This window comes from Phalacrocorax aristotelis, chromosome 11 (assembly GCF_949628215.1).
Source record: "Phalacrocorax aristotelis chromosome 11, bGulAri2.1, whole genome shotgun sequence".
Taxonomy (NCBI): domain Eukaryota; kingdom Metazoa; phylum Chordata; class Aves; order Suliformes; family Phalacrocoracidae; genus Phalacrocorax; species Phalacrocorax aristotelis.
The window spans coordinates 21,295,750-21,311,592 of NC_134286.1; the positions used below are offsets into that span (position 1 = coordinate 21,295,750).

The 15,843-nt window shown below is 44.0% G+C and overlaps 1 protein-coding gene across 4 annotated transcripts in view; it reads right to left on the minus strand.

The window, feature by feature from the left end:
- Positions 1-3,685: 3,685 nt before the first annotated feature.
- ATP7A (ATPase copper transporting alpha) overlaps positions 3,686-15,843 on the minus strand; it is a 31,383-nt gene continuing 19,225 nt past the window's right edge. For all 4 annotated transcript variants that reach the window (XM_075106240.1, XM_075106239.1, XM_075106238.1 and 1 more), the window contains exons 10-23: positions 15,266-15,499; positions 14,877-14,968; positions 14,347-14,474; positions 14,028-14,182; positions 13,586-13,720; positions 12,612-12,806; positions 12,213-12,395; positions 11,686-11,899; positions 10,888-11,034; positions 10,313-10,455; positions 9,762-9,965; positions 9,039-9,156; positions 8,416-8,518; positions 3,686-7,581 (exon numbers count right to left, since the gene is read on the minus strand). In XM_075106240.1, the coding sequence (XP_074962341.1) occupies positions 7,305-7,581; positions 8,416-8,518; positions 9,039-9,156; positions 9,762-9,965; positions 10,313-10,455; positions 10,888-11,034; positions 11,686-11,899; positions 12,213-12,395; positions 12,612-12,806; positions 13,586-13,720; positions 14,028-14,182; positions 14,347-14,474; positions 14,877-14,968; positions 15,266-15,499 (2,328 nt within the window). In that variant the 3' untranslated portion in view covers positions 3,686-7,304. The remainder of the gene's footprint in view (positions 7,582-8,415; positions 8,519-9,038; positions 9,157-9,761; positions 9,966-10,312; positions 10,456-10,887; positions 11,035-11,685; positions 11,900-12,212; positions 12,396-12,611; positions 12,807-13,585; positions 13,721-14,027; positions 14,183-14,346; positions 14,475-14,876; positions 14,969-15,265; positions 15,500-15,843) is intronic.

Sequence of the window (15,843 nt, forward strand, 5' to 3'; positions counted from 1 at the left end):
GCACAGCTCTGGTATTGAGACAAATGCTGAATTCTGAATCAAAGCCTGACCTTTAGGGTTTGTCAAACTGCTCTGCAGAGATGCTTTCTAAAAACGTTACATAAAAAAGAAAAAAAAAAAGCAGAGCATCTTAAAAGAAGATAATGTAGCCATACTAAAATTAAAGCACCTAGGGAGTGGTTATAAAAAAATAAAAATCTACGTGGGAACTGCGCGCTGGTAAAATGGACTCCATCAAGCCTGAAAACGCGACGTTTCAGGCAGCAGCTGCAGAGGCTCCAACATTAACCAGCGGAGTACCTGGCGATGGCAGGCTGCCGGAACGCAGCGTTTCGGTATGCTTCTGTAATGCCAAACAAGGCATACGCTTCGGAATAACATTAATCCTATCGTTATCTACTATATAATTTTCCATCAGAGCCCTAGAAGCTGGTATTTGTTCCACTGATTTCACGCAGGGTAAAATGAACCTATACTTGATCCAAATAATGTAACCTTTTTTTTTTTCCCCCCTCCCCCCACAAAACAGGACGGCTGAACGGGAGAGCTCCGCGCTGCACTCTCACAGGCGCCTGCTGCCCCAGGGGATGCGAGGCAGGTGAGAGGCTGCTCTAGCGGACACCTACACGAGCTAACAGAAAACTGAAATCCGTGGCTTGCGACAGAGTTTGCTCCGTGACAGCTCAAAGTTTTCACTTGGGAGACACCACTGACTTGTCAGATCTCAGGGAAGGAGAGGCATTTTCACATTCCAGGACAGTCTTAATAATTTCTAATTCTCTACCTATTAAACTTGCTGTTACTTGCATCACAGATGATGTATGCTGGGCAGATGAAGGCAGAGATTTTTGTATTGCACCTCCTTCCCAAGGACCCTTGACACAGGATTTGAGGACTCCTGGCTACTTAATGAGCGTCTGAGTGTTTGGGGTTTTTTTGTTTGTTTGTTTTTTAAAAACACAGGTTGTTACAAATAAGATGTTTCAATGAGTCCAGATCAGGGTCCTCCAGATTAATCACTGATCTTCCCTGAAACTATGGAACCTTTAACTGAGATAATCTGAGATAAACTGAGATGTGCTCATCTGGCGAGTTTTGGGTTCAGAGAGGTCGTGCAGCTTCACATCAGGGTAACTTACTTGACTTGGATATTTCTCTTGCCAAGATGCCAGAATCTGGAAGTAGAGCTTATAAGGGAAAGGCCTTGGGCGTTAGACGAAAGACTCTCGCGTATGGGGACATTTAACGCCACCAGTGATGTGAGAGGTTTGGCTATACGGCTGCGTTCTGTGCTCCAGGGGTAAAGGCCTGGGTTGCTGATGCGGCCACCTTCCCGTGCCGCTGCAGCGAGGTTGGCCGGTCTGGACCGACTCCTGAAAATGAGCTGTTTTCTCTGAGATTCAAAAGAAAAATATTTTCCCAATCTCAAAATGCACTTTCACTGATACAGCTTATTTTATTCTGGTTTATCCTTGCGACTCTAAAGCTGCTGAAAAACAAAAGGTTTTAGAAAACAAATGTTTGATCTTATCCTGACTGAGGCCGAGATGTGTTTTGTACCTTGGCAGACTGACTGTGGCTTCACTCAAACTTCCCTTACACAAGTTACACGGCGAGTATCGTATCGATCCCGTGCACAGCGACAGAAGCCCGAGGCTGCGGACTGAACTGCTTTTGATCCACTTCACTAAACAATCTGCTGCAAAACTGTAGCTGGATGTATATGCAAAAAAAAGTTATAGTAAATTTTTATTGTACTTTTTAAATTCAGTCATAGCTAAAACAGACTGTTCAATTTAAAACGAGAAGGTTCACACACTGTTAAGCCAAAATAACTAAAGGCCTATATTAAGCAGACCTGAAGGGTTTGGTTACTATTTCTGTGCAACAAGCCTGTATTTTCAAAACCACAAGGGCTAAACCTGTAGGTTTCCACACCTTTTGGGGCATATTAGGCCAACGAGAGTCAGTCTGAGACAAAGGAATTACAGGGTTGTGTCTTAACTGAAAGCAAAATTCATCATCTTGGAAAGACTTGGATGCAAACTTCATCTTTTACACAACAGCAGAGCTAGTGAAGACTCGTTCTGCCTAAAATTAGTGGTCACTAAACACGTCTGAGGACTCTCGCTCCCCGCCTACTCCCCAGTGCTGCAGGATCTGCCCACCCAGCTCTAGCCAAGCAGCGAGTCACCTTGGGCGCCGAAGGAGGAGACGCAAGGGGAGCTCTTCATCACGCAGCATCGCACCAAAACCTCCACGCTATCTCCAGGTGAGACCAACTCGGCGCCAGGTGGGGATAAGCCGAGGTCCCAAGGGACAGAGCAGATCTTTGCAGGAGCCTGGCCTGAGCCATCCAGAAAAGTCAAAAAGGAACTCTTCTTCTGTCAATACAATGAAAGTGGCACCACAGAACTCCAGAAGCCAGCCTGGCGAATCTACCTGCGAAGAGGCATAAGGCACAGTGGAGAGGCAGCCTGGCAAAAGCAGGGAGCAAGGAGTGCTTTGGACACAGCAGAATTTGGGTTGTTTCTAAATGAAAGTAAGAAAAACAGCTCATAGGAGCACTAGAGCTTTCAGTCATTGTTTACTTCAAATGCTTGAGAGATGCTTCTAGAAAACTCAAAATGTGTGAGAGTTGTTCAGGCTTCACACATTTTTTCCACCCTGATAAACTGAAGGTGGAAGGTCCCTTGGGAGATGCGCTGGCCGTCACAGGCCACAACCTGGGGGCCAGTCGGGCAGCCAGGCCCTCCCCTAACAGCCAGTGAACTGGGAAGGGGATCTCATTACCCCTCCTCATCGCTTCACACGCTGCTCAGGATAGTTACCTAAGCTTTGGCAGGAGGTTTGTGCCGTATTTTGACCCAAGTCATTACACTGGGGATGGGAGCCCGGCCATCGCCACGGGAGGAACGCAGGAGCGCCCACGCTGAGCTTCCCCCGCCACTTCACGCTCGGCTCTGGGACACGGAGTGGCTGCGCAAACCACCACCCTTCCCTAGACTCCTCTCAGTAGCGCCCAGAGCAAGAACAAGAAGCAATGGGCACAAATTGAAACATGGGCAATTTAATCCTAAGGAAGCACCTTTTTACTATGCGGGTGACGGACCAGTGGAACAGGCAGCTCAAAGAGGTTGTGGCAACATCGAAAGTCTCAGTCCTGGGCTGTAGCTCACCTGCTTCGACAGGTTTCGACTACGTGACCTCCCAGCAGTCGCCTCCAGCCTCAGCTACCCCGTGACTCCGTAATTCGGTGGGGCTCTTCACATCGCTACTCTACAACTCCCCGCTTTCACCAACGCCACTTGCCAACAGCCCTACGGTTTCTCGTAGCCCGAGTGCCTTGCTCAAGGCCACGCAGTTTAGCAGAGCTGGAAACAAGAGTTCGGAAGCTCCGATCCTCAGCCTTTTGCTGAACAAGCACAAAGCAACAGTGCTTCAAGCCCTCCCGTTTCACCCAGAGCGCCCGTACTTGGGGCAGGTGAAGCTGCTTTCAGAGCCTCCGCCCCGTACGCGCACATTCCAGCCTGCTGCGGGGCGACCCGGCCTCAGCGCCTCCCCGAGGTGCCACCCCCGGCCTCTTAACTGAACAGCGCGGAGGAAGGGACGGGGAGAAGTTTTGCACAGCTGGCAGTAGGATCTGTTAAGTCAGCAAAAGAAATATTTCAAGGAGATCATAGGACACGATTTAAAACAGGCTTTGGCTGTTACACTTTTATTATATAGCTTATAATTGCCATGATAATGATGGAGGCACAGGCTTGAAGGAATAGGAAGTGTGAGACTACGCGTTTCTAGATGTAAGGAAATAACAGCACTAACTGAACGCTCCACAACAGCATTCATCTCTCCATTCTTCATACCAAAAGTGAATTAAAAAAATCTCAAGTTCAAAACATTTCGTTGGAAGTTCTAGGCAAGAAAACATAGAGTTTTTAATAAATAAAATGCTTGCTTCCATTGTGTTCTGTCAGCTTCACATTCTTTTTCATATAAAATTTCAAGTGTCTACTCTTAAAAGTTTATCGGTAAGATTCAAAGAGCAATTTTTAAAGCCTCGAGCGTATGTACTTTGTTTCTTTAAATAGAGCACAGGTTTTATAAATAGCTAGTTACAGAAAACAATAAAATAGACGAACTAGTAATACAATTTCCTTTGTAACTGTGTGTTTCCAAGCGATATTTTAAATTCCCGAATCCAGACTGTCTCCGACGGGAGGAACATATTTACACATTAGAACATTTACATTAGGGAAAACACTTAGCTCCCACATTATTTCGCTTGCACTGTACATTCAAACTGAAAAATATTTTGGTTCTTCAACATAAAGCACCTTAGATAATATTTTAATCACAAGATAAATATTCTTTAAGTCAGTATCATGCCTTTGGGGGGTGGGGGCGGTGTTGGACAGACCACCTATTTTCAAAGGTCTGGACTCTGAATTTCTTAATCAGCTGTACGTTACTCAAACGCACTGTGTACTAAATTCAAGTTCAAAAGGCAAGTCCAGACAGATTTTCCTGAAGAGGAAAACTGGATTGAAAGGGACTTCCTGGGCCAGCAAGTCCTGCCCATGGCGTTTGCTGGCATCGCTTCATGCGAGCCTCTTCCAGACACATGACAGCGATTTGCTCTCCACCGCACTATGAGAAGCTGTCTCAGAACCCCCTACTTGTTAAAAAGCTTTGTCTCAGCTCACCCATCTTATACCCATTCATTTCTTGAGCTAACACTGGTCTTAAGCTTAGTTATTTCCTCTCTCTCTCGAGCTTTTTCCTCTGACTGTACTTAGGAGCTGCCACCCCACTGCACTTTACTGTTCCCTGTTCCCCAGTAATCATCTCTGCTCGCCATTAAGTATCCTGGTTTTGCAAAGCAGCCTTATTTTGCTGTAACTGGAAGAAATGCTGCGTTTCATAGAAAATGTAAAAGCCTAGAAAAACATCTATATTGGGGAAAAAAGTTGGTGATAGACCCAGCATTCCACTGTAAGCGTTCAACCTACGTACAGTTTGCACTGCAAAAGGTTGAAGCCAAAGTGCTCTAAAAAAATATATTCGGAAATAATTTAACAAACTCTTCATTCTGCTTTATCTACCGACCAGGAATTTAGCCCTAAACCACCGTTTGCTGCAGTAAGAGCATGACGCCTGTCCTTTACATGCCATATATCCCATAACCAGGGGCTGGGCCAGCGCCTGCAGTAGCGAAACTCCCATCTGAAAGCGTGCTGGGATCTGCCTTCTCTCTTCACTGCACGATTAAGACCACCCGTCAGCACAATCCAGGCAAAAATATGTAGCATACTTCCCTTTCATCGGCAGAACCTTGCCAAGAACACCACCGAGAACGAGGGTGGATAAACAAGAGAACTGAAATCTTTGGAAACTGCTTGCACGGTCGCGAGGCGCTGAAGCCACCGCAATACGATCAAGCTGTTTAAGGTAACTGCTTTGTAAGGAACAGCTTTGCTGCTGAAAACTGAGAACAACATCTTATGGAATGGCTTTGCAGTAACGTATCTCAGCATTTCTTAACACTATGACTTGAACATATTGTAATAATCTAATTAAAAAAAAACCCCTCTATACTCCTGTAGCGATATTAAGAACTTAAATCCTGCAACAGAAATACTTGGTTTCTTCAGCTAGTGGCAGCAACAAACGGTGGTGCTCTCCTCACTGCAATGTAACAGGCATCGCTGATTTACTAACAACCTATTCCCCAGCACAACTCCTCTGTTTTCCTACGCTGGTATCTTCTGGTAGTTCTCAGATAAAACGTAAGAGCTATTTACTTCCGACTTCTTACATACACAACCTATGCGCGGACCTCGGACTTCAGGTTAAGAACAAGAACATTACAGAGGTGTCTTTACCGTGCTCCAAACTGAGTATTCCCTCTCTAGAAGCACAAATTGGAATCACATGTTTACACCGTGGACTCTAATTCGTAACTTAATTCAACGCCATCGAACCTAGTAATCGCTTCAGAGAGCTGTCTTGGCAGAGGACTTGAAGAGCAAGGTTTATTAAGTAACAAACAGGTAGCTACTGGGTGCTGAACACCTTTATCTCTCACTGAGAATATTTTTTTAATGTTAATGATTTACTGATCAAAACCTGCATTCTGATATTTCAGGTCAGTAACAAACGAAGGCTGAATTCACAAAGCTGGACCTGAACACCCCAAGCAAAGGAGGATTGGATCAGTCTATGGAGTGGATTCTGGACCATCCCTGTATACAGACACGACACTTATCTTTACAAGCAAGTGACGTTATGGAATACCTGACACATGATAAATTCCTGGATGGTGTTAGATATCTGCAAAGACTGGACTGTAACGATTTTAATGGTAGTCTACGTGATGCCGTCCAAACCATTCCGGCTCATTTAAGGAGTGCTAGTAGATACTGGCAGTGAGCACTAACTACGTTGCCGCCTTCTTAAAAAGCTACACATTTCACCTAATGCCACATCACATTCATACCGCGTTCAGGTGTTGCAGGAGTTTTTGGCTCTGGAGAGGCTGGGAGCGAGCGAACCTCCCGACACATTCAACCTTTAAGCAGACAGTCTTAGGAGGAGCGTACTGGGGCACAGATGTATAGAGTGAAAACGTGGGTAGGATGTCAGAAAGCAAACCCAAAACCTCTCAGTGATCTCCGCCTGGCAGGAATCCAGATCACAAATGGCGAGATGATTTGAAGCTAGGAGTGTGGAAAGCTGGAATCAGATGTCTGTCAAAGGAAAAGGCATTTGCGAGCAACCATTTCGGGTCGAAGGCAGACTATGGAAACAAGAGGGGTCCTGGAAGTTTTGAAGTAAGGCACATCTATCTGCAAACACAGAACCTTCGGTATTTTTGCAGATGCAATAATTTATAGTATTTTTAACACAGTACTAAACTTGACTATGCATAAAGTAGCCTGTTATAAGGCTGGGAAATAAGTTTCTGGTTCCTTAGTTTCCCTAATTGTGTTTTGACATTTTGCCAAAAAAAAAAAAAAAGCTATACTGCAAGCTTCATGGAATGGTAACACGGCCCTGTTTGCAAGTATTAGCAGCCCCTGCAGCAGGTTTTTTTTGGTAAGTCTGGTTTAAAACAAAACAAACCCTGGAAATAAATTGCAAATAAACTAGCTTTCTACATAAAGAAGAAATACATCTGAAAAGACCTCCAGAAACGATCAGTATATGCACAGACTTCTAGCCAGCTCTTTTGGTTGTGTTTTCGTTTTGCTTCAGGGCTTTTTTTTCTGCTTAGCAGGGCTGGGAGGAGAGGGGCGAGTCTTTCACAATGCCGTGTCATCATCTTCTCCAAAATCTCCCACCAAAAGCGAATGCTTATCTGGTTCATTAAGAACTATGCTGCTCACTGAACGCTTGTCTGAAAAGAGCGAGTTTATAGAGGCTCTGCTGTAATTGATGATTCGATCCATTAAGCTCAGTTTAGGAGAGCCCGTCCCAGCCTCATCAATTCCGATGTGGACACTGATTTCTGACGAGCTCTTGTGCCGCATTTGGCCGCGGGCCCGGAACTCGAGTTTCTCAGAACTTGGTTTCTGGTACCTAAGGAAGGAAAAAACCAGAAGATGACAATATATCTCAGGTTGAAGTAAAGTACAGTAAAATATGGAAAGAAACCAGCCTATGTGCTATCATCACGCACAGCAGAGGCATGATTTGATCGATTACACAGTGATGGAAGTTTCAGATTTTGCAAGGCTACTACACAACCAGAAGCTAATTCAGTGCTTTTTGGCCTGGATGCGGAAGAACAGGGAAAGCTGACACACATCACTTGGTGTTTAACTGCTTCGGTGGTGCTCAGCATCTGCAAAACGTATCGGCAAAACGTATCCACCGAGAGCACACCACCGTAGCTGTCATTTACCAGCTCTTCTCCTCTCCTTCTGAAACCTCCTCTATAACTAAAAAGCAAAAGATCCCATTCCCACCACAGTGCTCTGCTGCTCCCGACTGCGGGGTAAGGAACAACAGGGCGATGACAAGCGCAGCAGCTCAGTTTCCCGACTGCAACAATCCTCCGCGTCAGTGTGGAGCTCGCAGCTGCACTGCCTCCGAAGCCAGCATGGCCTGACAAGATTTCTCACAAATACACAAAGGCCACTAAGGAATTTTTCTGTCCTGAACACACCTCTCATTTGTACGTTTCTCTTCACATTAGAAACGACATCTTTAAACACTACTCTCTGAAGTGCTTTGGACCAACTGATTCCTCAAGCAAGAACAAAACCAGCTGCTGCGAACGACAGACCTGCACGAGCTGCTCTTCAAAAGGCTTTGAAATCTCTCATAGCCTCATGCTTATTTTCTGCCACTCAGAGTGAAAGACCTGAGCCTCAAATCCAAATTAGAAACCACAAGACTGTTCATACTCACATCTTTAACAGCAAAGAAGAAAGCACAACAGAAACGGAGGAGGCAGCCATTGCTGCAGATCCCATCCAGGGCTGCAAAACCAAACCGATGGGCAGGAAGACACCTAGAAAAATAAAACAGCAGTAAGTTCAGAGCAGGAACAGAGCGTTACTCATATATTAACACATACTATTTCACACAGACTGTCTAATTTTAGTTGTATTTCAATATGTTAATAAATAGGATTTTAGTTTAGCGTTAAGCAAGAAGTATTTCGTACATCTGTATTTGTGTCCTACCTCAGCTAGAGCCCACAGGTGAATACAGCTGGATGTGCCACTTACACAGTCTGAAATTCAGAGGTAGGCATGTCTTGCCCGCCTTGCGGTAAACTGCTTGGTCACAGGATCAAGCTCATTCAATAAACCCTTTATCTTAAAGTTATTTTGACGTGCTGGGCATATCCGTAACAGGGGAGGAGGGCAGCTCACGAACGCACCACCGCAACGCCCCCAGGCAGAGAACTCTGCGCTTACTGACAGTCAGAAACAAAGAAAACAGATGCTCTTCCACACAACAGTGAATCACTGCGATCTCCTAGTCACGCAGCACAACCCTGTTACTGCAGGGAAACGTCCACGTACCAGCAGCTATGGGAACGCCGATGAGATTATAAATTAGAGCAAAGACAAAGTTGATCCGGATCCTTTTCACAGTTTTCCTTGATAAATCTATACTTGCTACCACATCCATCAGGTCATCCTGCAAGTTAATAGGTTTATCAGAGAAGTCAAAGAGAGAAAAAAGCTTACGTGTAGTGTCCTCATACTCCTGTTTCAAGGGTAACTGCCAGATACTGGATTAACAGGCTATATGTAGTAAGTATTCTGTAGGCTGCTCTAGTTTGTCTGCACAGAGCCACATAAGCAGCGCTGATCTTATTCCAGATGTCATCGTAATCCAAATAACGCACACGGCACCGCACAGCACAGCCCTAGACATGGACTGCAATTTCTGCCAAGGCGTTGGTGATATGTAGGAAGAAGAGACTCTAACCTGGGAGGTACTCTGGTATGTTACTGAAATATAACTTATGTTCGCCAACGGCTCGGTCACTTTTGCCTCCCTGCCCACTCTTAAATTTTAATTACCCCAAAATTTGTAGTACCCAGAAAATGGGGAAGTTTCCTTCATAGGATAATTACCACTACACTAAGCAAACACGATGAAGACGACCTCTCCTCTGCTCCAGTCCTCCTGGCTTATGAAGGTTGTACACCTCAGCAGTGGTCTGGATCACTAAAGACATCCTGGACCTTCTAAGCCCTCTTATCATCTCATTTTAATGAGGTGCTTTTATTTCTTACCCTAATTAGAACCACATCAGCTGCCTCAATGGCCACGTCAGTGCCTGTGCCAATGGCAATGCCCACATTGGCCATTGCAAGAGCTGGGGAGTCATTGATACCATCTCCAACCATGGCCACCCGTCTTCCTTCGTCTTGTAACTGTTTCACTTTGGCTACTTTGTGGGAGGGAAGAACCTCTGCGAACACTTTGGTGATGCCAACCTGAAGAGAGAGAAATCACACAACTCTTGCAGCTTTTCTCCTAGCTACCAAAGCTTCTGCCTTAAATAATGGGCCTAGGAAGGTCGAAACCCACGTTATCACTCACAAGCTAAAGACCAAACCCGCCTGATATGAAAATTGCTCTGAATTCAAAGTTGATGCTGCTTCCATTCAAAAAGGCTTCTTTTTTTCCCCCCTTCCTCTGAATTTGTTTATATTACCGTTTTCCACAACGGACCAGTTCTATGCCAGCTGCAGCAGTATCAGCGTGACACAACACGCTTCCTGTAAGCGGGCTGTAGCAAGCTTCGAACCCGAACACAGGTATAACTTACGGTATAGCTCACCTGAGAGGCAATAGATCTTGCTGTTTTGCTGTTGTCACCAGTCATTAGGACAACCTCTAATCCCATGCTCTTCAAAGTGCAGACTGCCAGCTCAGCTTCTGGTTTCACGGTATCAGCAATAGCTATCAAGCCACAAAGCACTCCTAAAATAACAGAAAGAAAGAGCGTGTTTGTAATAAAGATCTTTATTGCTTTAGGAAAAACACATAACTCTTTTTTCCCAGTAAGACCAATTCCAGAAACAGTAGTATCGACAGTAAAAAGCCGAATGAGAACAGATACCAGGGCAGCGATGCTTAAGGCAACACAGAGCATGGACTGTCCATCAAGAACAAAAAAATTCCTTTCTTCTCCTTTCTTCCCCTTTGCCCTCTTTGAAGCCCTTGCATTACGTCCAACTCTCCTGCCAACTATGAAAAGCAGGAAGGGGTCTTTCTCGTATGAAACTAGCTAAATGAGCTCCTTCCATCCCATTATTCTGCTTCAGGTGGAACTGCTATGACATTACTAATAACCTTCTATTTGAATATTGACAAATCCAACCTCTGAATAAAGACAGACAGCACTGAACTTACCGTCAACAGCTGCTAGAACTGCTGTGCGACCTCTCCGCTCGTGTTCCATCATGGCTTTATCGACTTCATTTGTAACAAGGAGGCCGTTTCTATTCATCCACTCCCGGTTCCCAATGAGAACAGAGTATTTCTGAGAACTCATAGCACCTGAAGGAAGAAAATACAATCCTACCATCACATGAGTAACCAGGAAGCTTCCCTCCGGCTAATCCTGTCCCGGTTCTCCCAGTACACACTGAAATATCACTACAGAGCATCCAAACAGAAAGACTTGCTCAATACTTTCTGCACTACCAGACTTTTCACATGTTCTTGACAAGACAGACCTAACATTTCCTCACTAATGGGTGGGGACCATGGCAGTGGACCAAGGTCAAAGGACAGTAAAGGACCAAGTCCCTTCCCCAGTGCTTCTAAATTTGTATGTAACCGCCCAATATAGTTGACAGATCTAACAACAAGCTTTTTGTGGTGGAAAACCAGTCGGTTGTGCAAATACACATAATTTTGGCTAGCAAATGGTAACTCGAGATGCAGCCAAGTAAAAACAGAGAAAGATGAAAGACAATTCATGTGTGATTTTCCAGCCCCATATTCATCTCGGAACTTCAAATTATATTTAATAAAAAATGTCCTGAGTGATGTGTGAGCATGAAATAAATTCATGACCAACTATTTCATGTGTGCCTTGATGCAAGCCCAGTTCTCCGGGGCAAAAAAGTGACCTCATTCTTACGGATCCTAAAGACACAAAAGCAGAAATTATCCATTCCGTTCTACAAACCAGAGTTAGCTTACTTGGTAGTTCAGCATCAATAATCAAAGCAGGCTGCACGGATTCGTCCATATTTTCCTCAATTTTCACAAGTGTCACATTTTTAATATTCTTTTCTTCAACCATTTTATTTTTCCGGTAGAGCAATGCTTCAATATTGGTGACTTTACAACTAATGCCACAGCCCGGAACTACCTGAAAATCTGCACATGTCCCAAGGGTTTCCGAGTCCAGTTCCTAAAGAAAAAGGATGCAAACCGAGAAATGTTTTAAATATATAAAAGCATGCTGCATTTACAAACCCCACAAAGTGCAGTCAAACTAACTAACAGAAGAAGCAGAGAAACATTCAATCATCAAAACATAAGTTTGAGCATCCAGTGCATCTAATATGGTATTAAGGGATTTACGTGGCTCCACAATTTTCAGCTTTCCCAATTGAATACGTCAATTACTCTCTAAATAACACACGACTACTCATGCACATTAAGTACTGCGAGAGAGGTTCTCCCATAACACAAACTACTCTGTTCCTGCGTAAATAACTTACCCTTTTGCAGTACTTTGTTATTGCTACTCCAAGAGGATGCTCGCTATTACTCTCCGCAGTCCCCACTATCGCCAGCATTTTATTATGTGGTAGTTGGTTACCCTCCACCAGAAACTTCACCTGCATCACTTCTGGAGTCCCGTGAGTAATAGTACCTGTTTTGTCAAATACAACCACCTTCACCTGCAGCAAAAGAGGAAGACTTCCTTCAGTGAACAAAGCTTTAGTGCAGAGCTGCCTCAGAAAGCCAGCCGGTTTACCCAATCTCGCTAACGCGTTCTGATCACACGACACTAACGCGTACCGACGGGTGTGTACGGATCTGCTCAGGCAGCGAGCGGCAAAACGCCACCGACACCAGCCTTTCGAGGTCTTGTAACAATAACCCGCACTTCTTACCTTGTGTGCCATCTCTAACGGCTCTCCGCCTTTGATCAGTATGCCATTCTGGGCTCCTACTCCAGTACCAACCATCACAGCTGTCGGGGTGGCTAACCCCAGAGAACAGGGGCACGCGATACACAGGACTGTGATGGAGGCTTGGAAAGCAAAGCGGATTATCACCTCGGCTGCAGAAATGCTCTTATTGTAACCCTAGTGACAGAAGTTTATTTTAGTAATAGAAGAAATTGAACCATAGAAACAACGAAATATCTTCAAATATATAAAGTATTAAAATTAGAAAGTAAATAACAGGCAAATCATGCAAAGCTAAGACAAATGACTAAATGAATGGCTAAGTTCTGTTCTATACGGGACATACCCATGATCCGTTTTATTTATAGGACATTTTCCTAAATAAGGTACCACTGCAATGTAATAAAACTACTCTATCAACACTACATACAGACAGAGGATACAAAGATTCCTCTCCTGGAAACTAATAAATTCTAACCAGAAATAGTCACGAACCAAGAAACCTGTGATCTAAGCAACCCTAAGGTACAAGTTAGGATCCTGACCCTCCTCTGGCCCCTGCAATGAAGATGAATCCCACCGATTTCAAAGACTGAATTTACACAGAGCTATGCTAATAAAACTCGAATTGGAGCTTGTAACACAAGGGACTTCTGTTCCCTACAGAGAGGAATGGAAAGAGGGAAATTTTGATGTTTAGTATTTACTTTTAGTTTTCGAATGCTAACTTTTCAGGAGTTGACTAATTACTGCAGATTCTCCAAGTATACAGGTAGGAGTGATCCAGTGTAAAAAAAGCATATAAGGTGAAATATAACAATAATAACAACAACAATATAATATCTATAGTCAGCAACTGCCTGCAAGGATAATTCGGAGAGAGAACCACTGCAGTCTAATAGACTTGTTATCCATTTCTTAAGTACTTCAGAAAGCGTTTAAGGAGACTTACTCACCCGAAAGTATTTTTCTATGATTTCAAAATCCACAAATCCAATTATAATCCAGGCAAAAAGGGTAACCACAGAGACAGCCACAATACAAGGAACGAAGTAGCCACTAAGTTTGTCTGCAAATTGCTGGATAGGAGCCTAGGAAGGAGAAGCACGTCAGCTCCAGCAACTTCATGCCTACTCTCTGCTGTGCCTTCAGACATAGGTGTAATCACAGCTTCCTCCTGCAGCGTGTTTAGCATTCCACACTTTGCAGTTACATATTCACTTAATAAAATGACGAGACTTGGAACAGTAGACTGTATCAAAGCGCTTATTCAGCAGGATACTCCATTGTGCAACTGCAATTCAAATCTAAACAACCTTAACCACTCTTCAAACGATTTGGTATGCCGATGCCTGAACGATAAGACAAACCCAAGCGCTTACTTTGGTTATACTCTACCTTTGAGGTCTGGGCCTCCTCCACAAGTTTAACAATCTGGGAAAGAGTTGTATCAGATCCGACATGGGTTGCTGAGATCAGCAGTGATCCGTTCTGGTTAATAGAACCTGCAATAACTGTATTGCCAGGTTTTTTAGTCACAGGCATCGCTTCACCTAAGGAAAGGTCAACAACAGATACTATTTTCAGCAATACTCTAACAGCCACCAACTCCTAATGTGCGATTAGGAGAGTGAGGAGAACAGCTTTGGCTTCCCTTCTTCAGATTTGTTTAAAGGAAAAGAAAAACAGCATTACAATTGCAAAAAGCAAACCTTACCTGTGATAAGAGATTCATCTACCATCGAGTGGCCTTCGATAACACGACCATCCACTGGGAATTTGCCTCCCGGGATCACTTTGACAATGTCACCTCGTTGAACCAGTTCGACATCAACTTGCTCTTCACTAGAACGAGGTAGAGATTGTTAACTGGAGTTACCCAGGCAAAAGGAGCCGTCGCTATACACAAAGCATAATCCCACTGGTTGACATTGTTAATGTATGCAGAAATTGTCAGCAGAAAGGCCATTTTAAAAAGCACTATGATTATTTTATCATTATTTTATTTACTTTCCAGTTGAGAAAATCCACTAATTTTCTTATCGCAGCAAAAATTAGCAAGATTCCAAAAAAACAAATCAGAGCAGTGTTAATTTTTTGTGCATGTTAACATTTATATCTGGCAAATCTGCCAGCAAATCTGAGGTTTGCTTCATAGTTCTATAGAATGGTAACATTCGTATGTGAATTAAGCATATTAACAATAAAAAAGGAACAACAGAAAAAGCAAATGACAAAGCAAGATACCTTAAAAGAACGTTACCAGGGCCCAAGGTAACAATAGTAGCTTCAGTAGCTTGTAATGAAATTAGTCTTGCCAGTGCTTCTGATGTTTTACCCTAGAATAATAATTTTCATATTTTTCTGACTATGCTATTGCAAAAATTGCTGGGTAAATGACAACTGCATATGTTGCAATTTACCCTATTAAGAAAATACTTTCTGCAAACAGACTTACATTAAGCCATTTCATATTTTTACCAGTTCAGTTACTGAAGATGATTTTACAACAAAGCAGGTTAAAAGAACCTAAGAAAGCTTTTTCATGGGACTTGTTTTTTAAAGGTACACAACATTCTGAAGTGATTCTTAGTGTCTTGCAGCTTGTAGGTACCACGGGCTTTTATTTTCCTTACCTTTGCAACATGCTCTAGCCACCGGCCCAATGAGATGAACACGAACAGCATAGGAGGTGTGTCAAAGAAAGTTACAGGGTTTGTTTTTGCTTTCTCAGCCATTGCCACTAGAAGGATAACAAACGAGTAGAGGAAGGCAATGGAGGTTGCCAAAACAATGAGCACATCCATATTTGCAGTTCTGTGCTTCAGCGCTTTGTACGCCTGTATATAGAAGTGCCAGCCTCCAAATACCTGCAATAAAAGCATCAGCTGTATTTTATACACACACTTGTAGCACGCAGCAGCCGCATTTCTAAGAGAGAGGGAGACACCCGCTTCATCTGTGTTATTTGCCTTCTCCACCTCTTCCCGAACAAAACCCCAGCTCTAGCTGAGGGCTATGGTCTCCACCACGCTACTCTCAGGTCTTCTCACCTCCATGCAGTTCCACCAGCTCCTCCCCACACCCGGCAGGGCAGCCGCCCGACGCGCTGCCTGGCTGCACAGCACCTCTACGCTGACAGGCCTGCCCGTGGCGGTCCCCAGCACCACTTACTTTGGCAATGGCAGAAGCACACAGCCTCAAAAGCATTTTG